Source organism: Vombatus ursinus, unplaced genomic scaffold (genome assembly GCF_900497805.2).
Source record: "Vombatus ursinus unplaced genomic scaffold, bare-nosed wombat genome assembly UNPS02014803.1, whole genome shotgun sequence".
In the NCBI taxonomy this organism is placed as follows: Eukaryota; Metazoa; Chordata; class Mammalia; order Diprotodontia; family Vombatidae; genus Vombatus; species Vombatus ursinus.
The window spans coordinates 564,177-583,809 of NW_020954581.1; the positions used below are offsets into that span (position 1 = coordinate 564,177).

Here is a 19,633-nt window from a genome sequence, read left to right on the forward strand (position 1 = left end):
AAATTAAATTTAATTTAAATTTTAAAATTAAATTTAATTTAAATTTTTAATTAAAAAATCAAATTAAACTTAAGTTTAAAAAAATGTATCACTGGAACTAAGGCAACTAGGGAGGCAGGTTCTGATTCTTTGAACGAGGAAATATTTGTTACTTTATAAAGTTCTAAGTTTTCGAATGGCCCGACAGCATCTCATGATACAAAGCCCATGTTAGAGCCTGGGAATCCAAAAGTGACCATTCAAGTTTTAAAGTCAGGTGCCCAGTTAGCAAACCATTGCTTGGCAGATAATGGGCATGGGATCACACATTTTGATTTCCAGTTCTAATTGTGGAAATTTGGAGAGCGCTGCCAAACTGGGAGAGAGCCTGAGCTTTCTGGGAAGCACATGAAGAAATGTTTAATTATGGAAGCATGCTTATATTAAAACATTAAGAGTCATGCCAAATCTGCAGCAGAAACCTGAAAGAACTACTTTTTTTCTGAGAAGAGTCCAAATTGAGATCACCAAGAGCATCCAGGGGTATCCTTGGCTTAGGTAGCTGGCCCTATGTAGATGTAAGGATGGTGATTGTTGCAGGATCATCCTCATACCCCCAGCTTCCCTAAAAAGAAGGTGTGTACAAGCATGTTTCTGGAATGGTCTTTGCCAAACAAGCTGGGGAAATTCCCATGAGGCAACATTTCCTGGGGCAACAGGCTACTGTTGGGGCTTCTCTCACTCCAGCAAAGTGCAAACAGGATAAGTAGCCCTGCAGATCCCTGGGGAAGTACCTAGCATGCTGTGGTTTCTAAATATGGATTCATTCATCTATAAAAATTCCATTAAAATGCTTGAGCACATAGCTCCCCCCACATCGACAAATAGATCCATTGATGTGGGCAATTTTAATGTTGCTACAATAAGCTAATTATTCACATTGTCCATTCACTTCAAAGAATACTGCTTAGTTGTACAGTCTTCGTTTGCCAGAACAGCCCCGGTATGCATTTCATTACATCTTAGTGTGATTATACAATATAAATATTACTAAATCCATAAAATGAGCGCAGAGAAATTATTCAACTTGTTTCTATACCAGACAAGACTGTTCACCAAACAGAACATAACTAATCGAACATAGCTTGTTTTTTTTTTCCTTAGAAGACCATATTTGGATCTTTCTAAAATTCATGCTAATGGCATATTAACCATTAGTGAAAAGGAATATGTCTTTGAATTATGAAAGAATTTACATCTCATTGGTCTTAAAAAAATACTATGAAAGAATAAAGATAATAAATAATGGCTGATATCTACATAAAACTTTGAGGTTTACAAAGTGCTATTAATACATTACTTCATTTGATCCCCTAAACAACTCGGAGTGTAGTTACTATAGTACATGTATTATTATCCCCATTTTACAGATGCAGAAACTGTGGCCCAAATAGGTTACATAGACAGCTAAGTGTCAGAAGTGGGATTTAATGTCTAGTCATCCTGACTTCTAGTACTATTCCAATGGATAGGATAACATTACTGATGAATGCCATGGTTTAGCATATGGTATATGCCATAGTTAATATTCTGTATTTATTGAAGCTATTTTAACATCTGATAATCAAGGTTTTTACATTTTTTTAAATGTAGGGGGCACGGGGACAACAAGGTGATGCTGGTCCTATTGGAGAAATGGGACCTGAAGTAAGTTTCACTTATTTTTCTTAATTATTAAAAAATAAATATAATGAACATGTGGCATACAACCTACAATCCAGACATTGGATATTTTTAAAATAATAATCATTTTTAAAATGTTTCATTTATATAAGGGGAGAATTTAAATTTATAAATCTTCACCTAGAAAAAAAAAAAACAAGGACAGCTTCATTCGATGATGCTAACTTTCTACTTCTAAACACCTCTTGAGAGGGATTGTAGTATGGTGGATAGAGAATGGGTCTTGGAGTCAGGGAACAGCCTTTGATCCATACTGACTGTGTGCCCCTGGGCATATCACTTCATGTCTCATGAAGTGCCCCCAGGAAGCTCTTTAAGACTACAAATTATATAACAATAACCAATGTGCATCAATAGAGTGAGTTTCCTCTGCATCAGTGAAATCACGAGTATGGACCCCCAAAAGTTCCTCTTATGGCAAGTAATGGAACAGAAAGTTAATGATGTACTCACTTCACAGATTGAGAGTTGACTTCACTCAATGTCTCCCTTCTAAGTTTTCTATATCCTTTAAAGGGGCGTAATGGCAGGTTGAAAAATAAGCCAGATTGATAAAAAAAAAAAAATAAGCCATACTTGTTCCAAGACTAGGGAAGGGTAGAAAGGGAATAAGCATTCATATAATACTTATTATGTGCCAAGGACTGTGCACTAAGCACTTTTATAAATATTATCTCATATGATCTTCATGACAACCCTGAGAGACTGCATTTTACATATGTGGAAACTGAGGCAAGCAGAGGTTAAATGACTTGCTCAGAGTCACACAGAATCAGAGGCTGGATTAGAACTCAGATCTTCCTGATTCCAGGCTCAGGTCTCTATCCACTTTACCGCCAGTTGCCTCTACAAAATAAAATCACTTTACTGTGGTTTTTACACTTTTTCTTGAGAACAATAAATCGCCAAAAGTTTTGCTTCAAGAGATTACTTGGAGATGACCCTAAGTGCAAATTTGGTCAGATCCTTATCAAGCTAGGAAGTCTTTGAGTATGGCCCAATGCTAGACTTTGTGGATATCTGTCATCTTTAAACTACCCTAGTTCAATGCAGAGAGGCTTATCATCAAGTTAGCCACAGACCAATCAATCTTTTGACTACAACAACTCTTGAAAGCTATTTTATAAGGTGGAGAAGAGATAGATAGGATCTACATTGATTTCTGGAGTTCCTCTTGAAAGAGCAGAGTCTTAAATATGTCTATTTAAGGATAAGTATAAATGCTTATGCTAGACAAAAAGAAAGTGCTTGATTCTCTAAAGAAATTCTATAGCAAAAGGACATGAAATTTTTATTGACCTTTATTTAACCAAAAGTCATGAAATTGTCCATAGGATGTGCCATTCTAGCAGTGCCTAAAGGTTTCTGGGGCATTACTTTTGGGTATATATGCTCAATCAGAGGCACCTCAGAGAGGAGGGAAATATTTTCATCCTGCCTCTCAAGGCACTCTGAAGACACTGCCTCTCATAACTTCTCTCCTGTATTATTTACAGAAGCTAATGTTATACATGAGCATTTTTTAATCTTTTAGCTCATAGGCACATATTCTCTTAGTCAATGGATTATGGTGGTTATTGAAGAGAAGTTAATATTTATTTTTGCAAATAATATGTCAAAATGTCTTCTTTTAGGGACCTCCAGGCATTGAGGGAGAGCCCGGTCTACAAGGAGAGACAGGTGCAAAGGTAACTTTCATCCATCAAGGGCTTCTACCATCCATTGATTTCCAAAGAATTGCTACATCTGGCTAATATTTAACCAGAAATCTCAAGAAAAGGGGAGGAAGGAGGACAGCCCACAGAAGAGGCAAATTGCTTCAGAATTCTACCTCTCTCCATAATGACATGCTCACCACGACAAGGGAATGTGTTTGTTTCAATGATTCAGTATTTTACCATTTTTATTCCACATTTCAGGGAGACCCTGGCCCAGCAGGCAGCATTGGAGCATCTGGAGAACCAGGATTAAGAGTGAGTGTATAATAAAAATCCATTTGATGCGCTAGATTGTCTGTTCTAAAGATGTAAAAGTTGCCAGCGTGTCCATTTCAATCAAAAAACATGATAAATCTCTCTGATTCATTGTGGAATAATGCTGGCTGTATTTCATAATTTCTAAAAGGATGCTATACATTGCTAATGCTATCCAGCTATAATTTATCCACTTTTAGAATTTTAGACATGCATTTAGAGCTCTATTGACCAATTTATGTAATCTCTGGGATTTTTCCTAATACTAGAGGAAAAGAAGTGACTCACATATACCAACAAAATTACTTCTATTTATTCATCTGTAAAATTAGGGAGTTTAGGGGCAACTAGGTGGTGCAGTGGATAGAGCACCGGCCCTGGATTCAGGAGGACCTGAGTTCAAATCCGGCCTCAGACATATAACACTTACTAGCTGTGTGACCCTGGGCAAATCACTTAACCCCATTGCCTAGACAAATAAATGAATGAATGAATGAATGAATGAATGAATGCATGAATGAATGAATAAAATTAGGGAGTTGGACTACTAAACAGTTACAAAGGCTCATTTCAGCTCTAAAAATCTATGATACCGTGATTCTATATTGTTGAGTTAAATTACTGACCAGTCCAATTACAAAATTATAACAATATAAAGTTGGTAAGAACAAAGAATGAGCTTAGAGGCGGCGCATTGGATAGAACACTTGGCCTGGAGTCAAAAAGACCTAAAATCAAATCCAGAGTCAGAAACTTCCTAGCTGTGTGACCTTAGGCAAGTAACTTAATCACTATCTGACTCAGTTTCCTCAACTGTAAAATGGGGATAATAATAGTACTTACCCCTCAGAGTTTCTGTGAGGATCCAATTAGGTAATATTAGTAAAGTGTTTAGCACAATGCCTGGCATATAGTAGGTGCTTAATAAACATTGTTTCCTTCCTTTCTTGTTCATCAGAGGCTTAATTAACTAACGAATGCACTAGAAAACCTTAGACACTGCTAGAAATGGTACATCCTATGGACAATTTCATCATTTCATAGCGCTTAGTTATAGTACTTTAAAAGGAGTTCATTTTAATCCTCTATTCCTTACCCAAAATATCTTTTATGCTCAACATTAAAACATCAGCAGTAATGGGAATCCAACTTGTTATTTCATTTTTGAGATCAGATAGGCTAAATTTAGACTAACTTACTAAACTATTAATATTAATTCCCTATTAAAGATATATCTCCTAGAACACTACTTTCCAAAAAACACATTCCTTTTCTCACATGTCAGAACTGTTCAATACAAAGTAGATCCTTTTCAGGTCACTGTGAACTCAATTTGTATTAATGTTATCATCCTACTGTAACAAAGCCTCCTATAGAGATCTGTCTAAAGAAGATTCTAGAGTTACTATTTCCAGACTACACAATAATACGTAAGGGTAATGAGCTCCTTGAAGGTAGGTATTGTTCCATTTTTGTCTCAGTATTTCCAGTACCTGGCATAGTACGTGGTTCATAGTAGGTGCCCAATAAATGCTTCTTGGTTGATTTCCATTTTGCATTTTTGACCAATGTCTCATTTTCATTTTATCTATTTAGCAGGAAAACAATGTTAAGGCAGATTCAATCTGGCTCATTTTTTAAGTTTGATTTTATTTTCTCTTTCCTTGCCTCTTCCCTTCCCCTTACCTTTCTCTTTTTACTCTGTTCCTTTTTTATTTCATTTTTGAGCCCAGGAAGAAAATATTGATAAGTTTGAATTCACCTTTGATTGGCTCAGGAAAGAGGAGGAAAGATCCACCTGTATTTTTTTATATGTAACTTGGAGTCAGGATAAGTTGGGTTTAAGTCCCTTTTCAGACCCTTGCTAGCTCTGTGACTCTGGAAAAAGTCACAGGACTTCTCTGTACCTCAGTTTCTTCATATGTAAAATGAGGGATTTGATGGTCACTAGGATCCCTTACAGCTCCAAGTTTATAATACCATGATCCTATGATCTCTGTCTAGGATGTCTTATGATATACATTTCTGTGAGTTCTATAGAGAAATCTCTGTCTTAAAGAGCGAATTTTGCGTTTAAATTTTCATCTATATTCTGGTTATTCAAGTCATGGAGTATAGAAACATTCACAATGTAACATATTGAACCATTTGATAATAATATTAACAACCACAATAACAATAACAATTATGTAGTGTTTACTGTGTTTCAAGCACTGCTCTAAACACTTTACAAATATTATCTCCTTGAAGATGACAGCAGAATAAATATAATTTTATGATGCGAGCCTGTGAACAGTTGTCTGAGGACCAGGGTTACAAAATGAACATTGCATGACCTTTAATTGACTAAAGTTTGTTATCTTACTAGGATTTAACTGTGTTTTAGACTACATCAGCCATGGGAAACAAATTAAACTATTATTATCATAATGTCAGTTTGCTATGGAAATGAAGGAAAAAAGGGGGATAAAAAGTTTCATACTACCAAAAAATTATTTTATAGAGTTAGAAAAAATAATAACGAGATTCATTTGGAAGAACAAAAGGTCCAGAATATCAAGAGAACTAATGAAAAGAAATGCAGGGAAAGGTGGCCTAGCCATTCCAGATCTTAAATTGTATTATAAAGCAGCAATCATCAAAACTGCTTGGTACTGGCTAAGAAATAGAGTGGTGGATCAATGGAATAGGTTAAATATGCAAGACACAGTAGTCAATGACTATAGTGATCTATTATTTCATAAACCCAAAGACCCCAACTTCCGGGATAAAAACTCACTCTTTGAAAAAAAACTGCTGGGAAAACTGGAAAAGAGTATGGCAGAAACTAAGCATAGACCAAAATCTCACACCATATGCCAAAATAAAGTCAAAATGGGTTCATGATTTAGATATAAAGGCTGATACTATAAGCAAACTGGGAGAGCAAGGAATAGTTTACCTGTCAGATCTATGGAGAACAGAAGAATTCATGACCAAACAGGAGATAGAGAACATCATGAAAAGCAAAATAGATACTTTTGATTTCATTAAATTGAAAAGTTTTTGCACAAACAAAGCCAATGCAAGTAAGATTAGAAAGAAGGTAGAAAATTGGGAAAGAATTTTTACAACCACTCTCTCTGATAAGGGCCTCATTTCTAAAATATGTAGAGAATGAAATCAAATTTATAAGAATACAAGCCATTCCCCAATTGATAAATGGTCAAAGGATATGAACAGACAGTTCTCAGATGAAGAAATTAAAGCCATCTATAGTCATATGAAAAAATGCTCTAAATCACTATTGATTAGAGAAATGCAAATCAAAACAACTCTGAGGTACCACATCACACCTATCAGAATGGCCAACATGACAAAACAGGAAAATGATAAATGTTGGAGAAGATGTGGGAAAATTGGAACACTAATGCATTGTTGGTGGAGTTGTGAAATGATCCAACCATTTTGGAGAGCAATATGGAACTACTCCCAAAGGGCTTATAAAAATGTGCATACCCTTTGACCCAGCAATAGCACTTCTAGGGCTATATCCCAAAAAGATCACACAAGTGGGAAAAGGACCTACATGTACAAAAATATTCATAGCAGCTCTTTTTGTGGTGGCAAAGAATTGGAAATTGTGAGGATGACCATCGATTGGGGAATGGCTGAGCAAGTTGTGGTATATGAATGTGATGGAATACTATTGTGCTATAAGAAATGATGAACAGGCTGACTTCAGAAAAACCTGGAAAGACTTATATGGTCTGATGCTGAGTGAAGCGAGCAGAACCAAGAGAACATTGTACACAATAACAGCCACGTTGTGTGATGACTAATATTGATAAACTTAACCCTTCTTGGCAATACAAGGATCTAAGACATCTCCAGAGGCCTTGTGATGGAAAATGCTATTCACATCCAAAGAAAGAACTATGGAAGTCAAATTGCTATTTTTTTTCTCTTCTGTTGAGTTTTGTTTCCTCTTTCTGATGGTTCCTCCTATTGGTTTCAATTCTTACTTACAACATCACTAATGTGAAAATATGTTTAACATGAATGTAAATATATAGGCTATATCAGATTGTGCACCATCTTGGGGAGGGTGGTGGGGAGGAACGGGGAGAAAAATTTTAAACTCAAAAGCATATGGAAGTGATTATTGATAAATCAAAATAAATTAATAAAAAAAGTTTCATAATTCTTTCTTCAACTATCTGGGATGTCCAAAGGCAATTTTTTTTTAATTAAAATACCTTCCTTATCAGTATTAGTAAGGAACTTTTTTTTAATGTTTCTGTTTCTCCCACACAAATTAGGGTGAACCAGGAACTCCTGGAGAAGACGGTCTTCAAGGAAAAGATGGAGCAAAGGTGATAACAATATTTCTGGTGTAGTTAAAATTTAAAATATTATTTCTTTTCATCATGTGCCCTGAATAAAGGAATATGCTATACAATAAATAATGCAATGCAATGTAACACAGTTATTTCTCTTGGCCACTCTCTTTGTTTTTATTTTTATGTTTCAGGGTCACATAGGAGACAAGGGACCTCCTGGAGAGCCTGGGGAACAAGGAGAGGCAGGTTTACCAGGAATTACAGGACCTTCAGGTGGACCAGGAACACTTGGCCCTCCAGTGAGTACTGCCTAACTTTCTTCTCCAAATACTCAATAAGCTTATGCCCCCCTTTAATGTCTAGCAAACAGGTGGAGTCAATGAATTGAAACTAGGGAGAGAGATTATGGCACTGCTTTTAGTCCTTTTGGGCAATATAATTGATAATAATTATAAATCATGATAGCATTTATTGTTGTTATTCAGTCATTTCAGTGGTGTCTGACTCTTCATGACCCCATGTGGGGTTTTCTTGGCAAAGATACTGGAGTGGTTTGCCATTTCTTTCCAGCCCATTTTATAGATGAGGAAACCAAGGTAAACAAGTTGAAGTGACTTGCCCAGGGTCACAAAACTAGTAAGTGTTTAAAGCCTCATTTGAACTCAGGCCCGGAGCTCTATCCGTTGCCCCACCTATGTAAACTTATTAAAGTAAGAAATTCAGAATATGAGAAATTCAGGGGAAAAATATCAGAAGACTTAAATAACTGATGAAGGAGCAAACAGAATGAGAAAAATATACACATTCTGAATCCACATGCCTGCCATACAGAACACATCCCTGCGTTTGTCCATGAGGGTTTTTTGTTTTTTTTTTTGAGAGATTTTATAAAATACTTAGCTGAAATGCAGGTATGTTATACCCTGCCAGACTAGTAACTTTTTCCCAAGGCTTCTACAATTTCTACATCTACAGGCTCCTCCTTATTAGCCAGAATCAGTTCTATTCCTTGTTCCACCTTTTATAGAATGAGAATATCAGTAAGGCGAAGCAATTTGTTCTGCCTTTAACAGAGAAAGACAGCAAATGTCAAGGGAGTTGAAGTCCCCAGATGGCAGCTATAGCCTACCTCTGTGCCAAGTTTGTTGTGCCTATATATTTCTTCCTTCTGTTTAGGTAGTCTTTAAGTTATTCCCACCCCAGTATTATGTCTATTTCATCTTCTATTGATTCTCACCCAGATACTCTCTGCCATACTTCTCCCCCCTTCCCAGCTTATAGATTTTCCCATATGAGTAAATTGGGTTAATATTCAATGTTCCTCTACTACCTCTCTGATCTATCCCTTTGGAATAGGTATATATACCCCTCTATTACCACATTCCTATCATTGAACACATCTCAGTCATGTAATGCAAAAAATCTTTATAGCTACAGTTATATCAATCTTATCGCATTAACATTTCTATTTCACTTTTTAAAATGAAGCTTTTTTAATCTTCCACTAAAGTGACAATACCACTTGAGTAGTAGTCTAGACCCTGGATAAGATAAGAAACACTCTGTGAACTTCAATTAAGCCATTAATACTGAGGCCAAGAATAATTAAAGCACTGGCTGCTGTATTCTCCTGTGGGGGATAAACTGGAGACAGAAGATGGGAAGAAAGTCTCTGTACTTCTCTGTGGACTCACATGTTTTCCCATCCATGTATGAATGCTGCATTTCTTCATCTGTAAAATGAGTGGGTTAGATGGGATTCCTCTGGCAGTACCTCCCAGCTCTAAAATAGTATACACGGTTTTATGAATCTGAACATCTGTCCATTGACCCAGACATGATCTGTTGTACCTTCTCTTCCTCGTCCCACTTGTTAAGTGTGGGGATTCCCCAAGGTCCCTCTCTCATCTCCTCCCACAGTTTCAACCATTCCTCCTACAAAGATGATCACTAGGTCTACATCTTCTGCTGACTTCTCACCTTTACTCCAGTACCACCCCTCCTCCTGCCCACTAGACCTTTCCACTTATTCCCATATCAAGTTTAGTGTGTCTAAAAGCAACTCCATTGTTTTGCCCCTCCTAAAAAAAAATTATTTTCCTGTTCTAACTCCTTAGTCACCAAAAGTAAAGCTTCTTTTTGAACATTTTACTCCATCTTGTTCTTTGCTACCCCCTCCTTAGATAATCAGTTACCAATTTAATTAGTGCCTACAATAAACAATTCCAAGGACCAAACAACAAATTTTGCAAGCGACCAGGAAAAAGTTCTTCAAATACAAAGAAAAGGAAATTTGAATAACCCAAGACTAGGTGGTGTAGTGGATAGAGTGGCTGGGCCTGGAGCCCGGAAGATGCCTCTTCTTGAATTCAAATCCAGCCTCAGACATTAGCTGTGTGACCCTGGGCAAGTCATTTAACCCTATTTGCTTCAGCTTCCTCATCTGTAAATGATCTGGAGAAGGAAATGGCAAACCACTCCAGTATCTTTGCCAAGAAAGTCCCAAAAGGGATCACAGAGAGTCGGATGTAACTGAAAACAACTGAACAACAACATTCTGCATCCACTGGAAACCACAGAAAGGAATGAAATAATATATTCTGAAAAGCCAAGGAGCTCGAGACACCACCCAAAATGACATACCCTGCAAACATGAGCCTAATCATGAATGAAAAAAGGAAGACATTCAATAAGAAGAGACATTCGAAGCGGCAGGAATGAGCAAATTATTTAACTTGCAAACACTAAAAACAAAAACATAAAGAAAAGCAAACAAGTACAACTACCAAGGAAATAACTAGTAACAACATAAATTGCCCCATGTCTACAGGCTATTAAAAGAAAAAAAAACCTAGAAAAAGAAATACACCCATTGGGTTTAAAAAAGAAGAAACAACAGCCATTAAGAGATGTCTTTCTAAAAGCACACAAGTGAATCAAGATGAAAGTAGAACTTAAAGCAACAGGAGAAATAATGGTGGAAAAGAAGACCTGAAATGACATGGGCTATGCCTGCCCTTCAGGTGAATCATGTATTTTCTGTGTTTGAATTGCACTATGGGAAGATGCTTAAAAGAGAAGAAAAGTGCAGGATAGAGGTAAATTAGTGACGTACCCTGAGCCCACCATCAATAACAACGGATGACTAGCTTCTTTAATCTCTCAGCAAAAAGAGGAAGTATAGGGGAATGAGTGAGGTGGTAAAGGGGAGGGATTGAAACAAGGAAAATAAATGAGGATATCTTGACCCATTGAGATCTGGACTCATGGAGTCCCACTGAAGAACACTTCCACGGGTGGGAGATACAGTCTGATGTTAGGAAATTGAGACTCTTGCTAGGAGTTGGTGCAACAGAGACCACTTCCTCCAAAAGAGTTTTGTGCCTCTGTGGGCAATACCCTTCCACTGAAGGGAAATTGGACCTCCTAGGGAAAACCGGCACCCAAAAGAGTAAGAGGGAAGCCGGAGAGGACATTGTGTGACAAATGAGAAAAAAAAAATAGAGAGGGCAAAGAGTAGCATTGGACCCCATAATTTAGAATGTTGGTGTATTTCTACCACGGGGCAGTGCCTTCCTGGTGAAATAGTACTTATAAGAGTGATGCTTAATGTTTAAAAAAAAAAAGAAGTAAAGGTATAACATCTTTAAGGCAATAACAGATATTGGTTAGATGAGAGAACTCAAGCATGGTACTTTGGAAGCTTTGATTCTAAGTATATATGCTATGAATCAAAGAATAAAAGTTGAGAATAGACAGAAAAAAAGAATTCATAAAGAAAACAAAGTTAAGATGTCCTTCTTAGGGGAAAAAAGGGCATAAAAAGAAAAAAACTAACAGAAGAATTTGAAAGGGTGAAAAGGAGAGGGGATTTTGAATTAACCACTTAAATGAGACGGAAAAAAGAAGGGGAAGGAGGGGAAACTTAGATCACTACATAAAATCAAGAAAGAAAAAGAAATCAATAAATTAAGTAAAACTCTCAAATGAGGAAAAGGATTGACAAATAGGAAGAAGAAAGGTTGAGGTGAGGAAAGAAAGCTTGTTGACTTAGAGTAGATTAAGCAAAACCATGTATAGGGAGAAAGTACTAACTTAAAAGAAAAAAATTCTAATTCAGAAACAAAAAATAGTTACTAGAGACATAAACAGAGGAAAATATAAGCCTAACTCATCATTTAAATTGTAAATGTATTAAATAATCTAATAAAATGAGAGCAAAGTTATATATGAGAACAAAACCCCACAATCCATTCCTTACAAGAAAGCCACTTAAAAATCAAAGACACATATTCCATAAAAATGAGAGGCTGGGACTAATTTATTATGCATCAGGTAACTCCAAAAAACGGAAGTTGCAATGTGAGTTTTGGAGGTGTTCATGCAGAGACACTTCTTCGGTAAGTCGTAACAAAAGTTCTTTGGGGGCACGCATTGATCTAGATGGCTGCTGAGTTCCTTTACAATTCTAAGTTTTGTGATTTCATGATAAGATGGTATCTTTTTGGTATGAAAGGTGAGGGAGTCAAAAATGATTCTAAGATTACCAACTTGTGTGACTAGGAGACAGTAGTATCCTTAACAAAAGTAATAAAGTCAAAAAAAGGTCAAAGGTTTTTCTTTTTGGGGGGGGGTAGGAGAGAAGACAACAAGTTTTATTTTGTAAGTGTTGAGTTGAAGACATCAATTAGTTGCAAATATCCTATATCTAGGTTGGAAATGTTCAGTAGGCAGTTAGTATTGTATAATTGGTCTTCAGGATAAAGACCAGGGATGGAAATAGATGCCTTGAAGTCATCTGCATAGAAATAGAAGCTGATGAGCTCACCAAGAGAAAAGGCATATGAAAAGAAAAGGTTTACATAGGGAAAAGAAGTTAGCACAAGACAGAGCTGTGGAGTACACTTATGTGGGGAGCATGGAAGAAGACCCAGCAAAGGACACTGAGAAAGAGCCCCCAGATAAGTAGAACAGAGTAATGTCACAAATACCTAAAGAAGAAAGAGCTTCCAGGAAGAGGGGGTGATCACCAGTGTTGAATGTTTCAGAAAGCTCAAGAAAGATGAGGACTTTCTTCAGAGCCAAGTAAGCTTCATGGGACCACAGGAAAAGCACTAGCACAGTAAAACACAGTCTGATTGGCAGAATAGATGTTTCTTCAAAGAATCCCTGTGTGTCTGAGGGACACTTGATTGTTCAGTGGGCACCCTCAAACATGAGTAGGCCCTGCTTTGCCTTTGGCATGAGGCCCTATGCTGTACCTTTTTTCCTTGTGAACTCATTCCCCCTCCAGGCATTCACCCTCCCCAGTACCAGTATCTGGGCCTTTTGTGAAGATGAGTTCCAGCTTACTGCATAGCATAATATGAGAAGTTCTCTCATTGTAAAATATCTTCCCCTTTGGTTCTATTTGGCTCAGTCCCAACCAAAGTAACTTTTAAAATTTTTATTGTTATTTTTTTTTCTGAAAGGAATAGCACATTGTTGCCATCAACAGTGGTGACAATTTATCAGACTCATTCTAGTCACCTAACATGGCTATGAGAAAATGGGGTGGAGGAATGAAAAGTCTGAACCATCCACTCATTCCCTCATCAAATACTGATTCAGTACCTACTATGCATAAAGCACTGTGCTAATTGCCGGGGAAGATACAAAGTTTAGACAAGACACCATCCTCATAGAACACAATCTGGGAAGATGAAATGAGGTATTCGGAAAACAGGCATAGAAAGAAGGGCATAAGGAAACAACCTCTAAAAACAATGGAGAAAAGGGAAGTGTAGTAGAGAAAAGGGGACAGGGAGAGACTGAAGACAAAATTTTCCCATTTCCCAATTTTACTTGAATCTGGCCTGGCTTATGTTAATGTCTTTTTTTGGGGGGGGGGCAGGACAATCACGTGTTTCTTTCATTCTTTTGATTGCTATTCTGGTTGGAATTTTATATGCCCTTAAGCTCATAAGCCCAATAAAAATACCATGACATGTTTTCAAAAGAGTTTTCATAAGCCAAGGAATTGTTGCTTAATCGGGCCTTTTGAAGTTGGAATTATCTTCACCCATTGAGGTCTTCCTTAGTTAGACTTTGTAGCGAAGAATACACAATTCAGTTCAATTCAACAAGCATTTATGAAGCACCTATTATGTGAAAAGCACCCTGCTAAGCATTCAGAATAAAATGATACAGTCCCTGCCCACAAAGAGCTTATATTCTACTGGAGTGAGCGGGGGTTGAATATGATATAGACACAACTATACATAGATATTTGACATATGCACAAGATAGGATATGATGGGTGTAAAGGGAGGATCCAGGCAAAATGCTCAAGGAAAATTTGAAACAAAATATGCAGGGATCAGAGAAGGTTTTTTGAAGGAGGCAATTCCTAAGCTGAGCCTTGAAGGAAGAGCAGAATTCTAAAAGGTAGTGATGAAAAATGAGCACATCTCACACTTGGAGGCAGCAGAATATAGTGCATAGTAAGGAAGACTTGGATTCAGATCCCAACTCTGACACTAGTTTTATGAGCATGGATATGGTTCTTAACCTCTCTGAGTTTCAGTTGCCTCATCTATAAAATGGGAACATTAATACTTTTAGTATCTACCTGGAAGGATCATTGTTGGGAGGATCACATGATATAATTTAAATCATTTAACAAACTTTAAAATTCTCAAAAGAAACATCAGGGCACGAGGGAAAGAAACTCTGTGCAAATTCATGGTGCCTAGTTGAGGTCCAGTTTAGCGGGAACGTAGATTTCGCACATGGGACTAGTGTGAAATAAGGCTGAAAAAATAGGTTGGAGCCAGTTTATGGAGAGTCATAAATGCCAAGCTAAACCTATATTTTGTCCTAGAAAGAAAATAGGGAACCCCAGAAGGTTCTTGAGTAGGGGTGTTCCTGTACCTTCAGAGCTGTGTTTTGCCAACTGTTTGAAAGATAGTGTGGAGAGGAAAGGGTATGGGGGTAGAGATGCTTTTTAGGCTGCCACAATAATCCTGGCAAGAAGTGAACAAAGTGTAAGTAGTATAAATAAAGATAATGAGTGCAAAAAATGTTGTGGAGAAGAATAAACAAGATTTGGCAACTGATTAAATTCTGGGGAAGGGTGCTGTGGATAAGGAAGAGGGAGATGATACCATTCATTTGTTTGTTTGTTTTTTAGTTTATAGAACAAACTTTAGAGCCTTTTAAATGCTAGTGGATGTTATTCTTCTTTTCTCTTTTTTCTTTCTTCCTCAATTTACTTCTTTGTTACGTTTTAAATTCCAAACTTAAGCACACTACCCCACCCCAGACTAGAGAAGGCCACCATTTGACATGTCTTGAGGATTGAAGTGTACCTTTGGGCCTGAAGAACACTTCAAGAGTGACATCAGCATCAGATTTCTCCGGTTTGTCTGAAGTTCCAGAGTCAGACCTTCTCTTAAAAGGAGCGAGAATATTGTAGCCTGCCACTTTCAACCCATTTGACTTCTCCATTAACATGTACGGCAACATCTGGAAGGCGTGAAACTGGACCAATTACAACAGAAAAGAAACTTGAATACCCCATTGGAGAAACAGCTTCCTGACTTAATGTCATCTACATCTAAGGAATCTATTGCAGTGGTAGCTAGGAACTAAGGATATGTAGACAAGTTGACTCCAAAGTTAAATAGAAGTATATGTCTTCTGGGCAGCTAGGCAGCTAGGATAGAGTGTCAGGTCTGAAGTCAGAAGACATCTTCCTGAACTCAAATCTGGTCTTAGATACTTTTACTAGCTGTGTGACTCTGGGCAAGTCACTTAACCCTATTTGCCTCCTCATCTGTAAAATGAGTTAAGCAAGAAATGGCAGACCACTCCAGCATTTTTGCCAAGAAAACCCAAAGTGGGGTCACAAAGAGTAGGACATGACTGAGAAACGACTAAACAGAGTTGGAAGTTATCTTGTAGAGATCATCTAGTAAAGATTCTATATTTTCCAGACAAGGAAACTGAGGCTTAGAGCTGTACAAGGTTATACAATCAGTTAATGGCAAAATCAGTACTGACTCCAAGGTCTATTTCTTTCTAGTTCTATTAAATCATTTTTGAAGTGAAGCTTTGATGTCAAGGGGACTGATATCCCAAACTAGGGAAGGAGACACTGTTTCTTTATCAGCTAGGGACATTTCGCCATTACGTCCCAAATCAAGACTCTTGCCCTTTGAAAATCTTAAAAATAAGAAAGTCTTAAACTGGGAAGAAGTGGCAAATTGGGAGGAGTGGCATAATATCATTGATCCCTGAGGTTCAGAAGTTGGTTGAAATTGGTCTGAACTAAAGTCTGTTCATCCAAAGATCATTTGCTTTGTTTAGTCTTGGCTCAATTTTAATCATGGAGGAAAGTGTGGCATAGTAAATAGAAAGTAAGTTCAAGTCATACCTTTGATACATACTGACTGTGTGACCCTGGGCAAGTCACTTAATTTCTCATTGCCCGAGACAAATCGGCAAACTATAAATGTCATAGAAGGTGTTGACCTGAATTGGTAGAGGGAGTTTCCTCATCAGAGAATTCCCCATATCAATGAAGTCATAGTTTTGGGTCCTGCTCTAATAGAGCAATGTGAAATACAGTCTAGAGTATATTCACAGGCAAGAGTCTGTCAGGTTTAGCAGCACCTTGAGGTTCTCAGAGAAAATTAAGAAAGCAATTAATTTGAATTTAAAATATAGACATTTTCAAGGCCTAGACCTTTGACTATGTTGCTATTAGTAAATAATTTTTCATGGATATAAAGCACCTTCACTCCAATGCATATTAGCAACTTCTGCAATTTATAATGCTTAGAAAGTCATGAGGGACACTGAAAAGTTAAGTGAGCCAGAGTCATACAGCCAGTGTGTGGTAAGGAGAGACTTGCACCAATTCTTCGTGTCCACTACTCAACACTACCTGTCAGGCTTAGAGACATAAACATGGACATAGATCTGGGCCACTTAGCATTTTTGAAGGAAGGAGGAACAAAAGCAAATAAAAATTGGGGAGTTGGGGTCACAACTCCCAGGATACGGAGAATCCCTAATCTATTCTATACAAGGGCACTGCCAAGAATAATGGTCAAAGCTGGCATTAATATAGCTTTTTAAGGTTGGCAAAGCACTTTACAAATACTACCTTATTTGATCCTCCCAACTACTCTGTGAGATATCCCCGTTTTATAGATGAGGAAAGTGAGGCAGATAGAATGATTTGCCCCAGGTCACAGAGCTAGTGAGGCTTGAAGCTGGATTTCAGTTCACGAGTTCCTAAATCTAGGTCCAGTGCTCTAAGCACTGCACCACCTACCTACCTCATTTGTGTTCCATCAATGCTATATTTATTTAATATTTTACTACTATGGTTATTTTGATAGAACCATGATCTTATCAATGTGGGAACCCCCTTCCCCATTGCCAATGGCCATCCATCCACACCTTCTCATTCTGTTCAGTCCCTCCATAAATCCCACATTAGAGGATATACCCAATATTCCAGCTGCCATCTTCTAGATCTTTTACTGTTTCTTGGATATCAGTGCAATACTCAGGCTGACCATCTGTTATGTGTCACTCTCACGACTTAACCAGCTTTGAAATATAAAATTGTTCCTGTGGCTACTAATAAAACCTGTTCAATCCCCCAAATGCCCCCAATTTTTTGCTAGTATTTGAGCCTGCTGTTTTAATCTGCAAGTATTCAAATGTCTCCAACCAACACCTTGGAACAAAGATTGCTTATGAATAACTCAAATAACAGAGCAATCGTGAAATAAACAAACTAGCCCAGCTCTGTGAATAAAATTGAATCAAGACTAAACAAAGCAACAAAGCAAATTATCTCTAGATTTATATAGTTTAGCTCTGGCAGACCACCAAAGCTCTTCCCCACCCAACCCCTCTGTCTTTCTGCCTCTGTCTCTCTGTGTTTCACTATCTCTCTGAAACACATATTTGGAATAGATAGATAGATAGATAGATAGATAGATAGATAGATAGATAGATAGATAGATAGATAGATAGATCAAGTGAGATAGAAAGAAACATACATACCTACATATACATTTAGAAGAAAAATCTCTACATAAAGGATCCAAATGAGACATATTCTGATGGCTATGAAAGAATTTAGAATGAGAAATTCTTAGAATCGCTAAAACCTCTTAACCTTAAATTTTAATAGACACATTTCTGGCTTTTTCCTATTTGCCTCAGACCTTCACCAAACTAGATACTTCATCATTTCTGATGCCAATTGGGAAAAAATGTAAAATTTTAACATTCTCACGTATTTTGAATATAATTTTGGGGTTGGATTCCTAACTCTAATACTTACTAGTTGTATCACCTTAAATGACTTGGAACCTCAGTTTTTTCATCTATACAATGAAGTTAATGATACTCTCACTTCCTACCACTATAGGGTATACCAATCTGGGGCTATTTTGCCATTCAAATGTAGTGAATAGCACTTTATATCAAAGAGTGTTATATAAATCTGAGTTGTTATTATAAGGAGGTGAGGGAGGAGATGAGGTATGGTAGAAAGAGTGCTAGCCTGAGAGTCAAAGGTTTGAGTTCAAAACTTCTATTTACTAGCTGTGTCATGTTGGACAGAGACCTAGTTTTGGGTTTTTTTTTTTTTTTCATTTCTCAAATGGGCATAATACTGGTAAAGCACTCCTTACAGCAGCAGCATCAAACAAATAGAAACGGTGGCCACTCCACACAGAAGGAACCCGGCGGGCCACATGTTGACTTAGTTTTCAAACGTAATGTTGACTATGTTTTACTTTATTTTTGTTTATTTTGTTAAATATTTCCCACTTGCATTTTAATCTGGCTGGGGTGTTCTCAGAAGTGCCATGAGCTCTGCAGGCTGTGTGATTGACACCTCAATTTTGCAGAATTCTTCTAAGGACCAAAAGTCGTGGATATAAAGCGCTTTGTAAGCTAAAAATGCCATATAAATGAGTGGTTATTCTTACTTGGAGGATTAGTCAAGTCAAGAAGACAAACAATTGTTGAGTTCTTACTATTTCAAAAAGACCCTTCTTAAGTACTGTGTTCAAGGCGCTGATCTAGATATTTATATCTGTATCCCTGATCTATTGATATATATGTATATGCATATGTATATGTGTATGTATATGTATGTGTATATGTATAATGTCCCAAACATCTTGGAGCACTTTTAAGCCACAAAATCTAAAAAACTGCACCAAGACATTTGGGACACCCTGGATAAAACACCCATATTCATAATCCCCAAGAGTTTTATTTTAAGCAGAATTAAAAATCCTATCAAAAAGTTTGTCAGTGGAACAAAGGATAATCCTAAAGTTAGTGCAACCATCTTTCCAAATTTTAAGTTCAGTTCAATCTCCAGGGATAGAGAGTTTAGCTAATTTGTCCCCTTAATTCAAGAGCCTACAGAGGGGGTCTGGCTAGCCAAGCTCAGATGTTTAGGATGTGAGTCAGTTCCTCATGTATCTGTTCATTCATTCAAAAACTATTTATTGAGTGCCTCTTATGTACAAAGCACAGTAGTAAACCCTGACTGGTTTCTTTTCTAGACCTCTTTGGAGCTTGTCAGTGTTTCAA

The 19,633-nt window shown here is 37.3% G+C and overlaps 1 protein-coding gene across 1 annotated transcript in view; it reads left to right on the plus strand.

Moving 5' to 3' along the window:
- The window catches only part of COL24A1 (collagen type XXIV alpha 1 chain), a 369,727-nt gene that overhangs the window by 255,809 nt on the left and 94,285 nt on the right, over positions 1-19,633 (plus strand). The window contains exons 34-38 of the mRNA XM_027873950.1: positions 1,633-1,686; positions 3,357-3,410; positions 3,642-3,695; positions 7,997-8,050; positions 8,209-8,316. Of these exons, the coding sequence (XP_027729751.1) occupies positions 1,633-1,686; positions 3,357-3,410; positions 3,642-3,695; positions 7,997-8,050; positions 8,209-8,316 (324 nt within the window). The remainder of the gene's footprint in view (positions 1-1,632; positions 1,687-3,356; positions 3,411-3,641; positions 3,696-7,996; positions 8,051-8,208; positions 8,317-19,633) is intronic.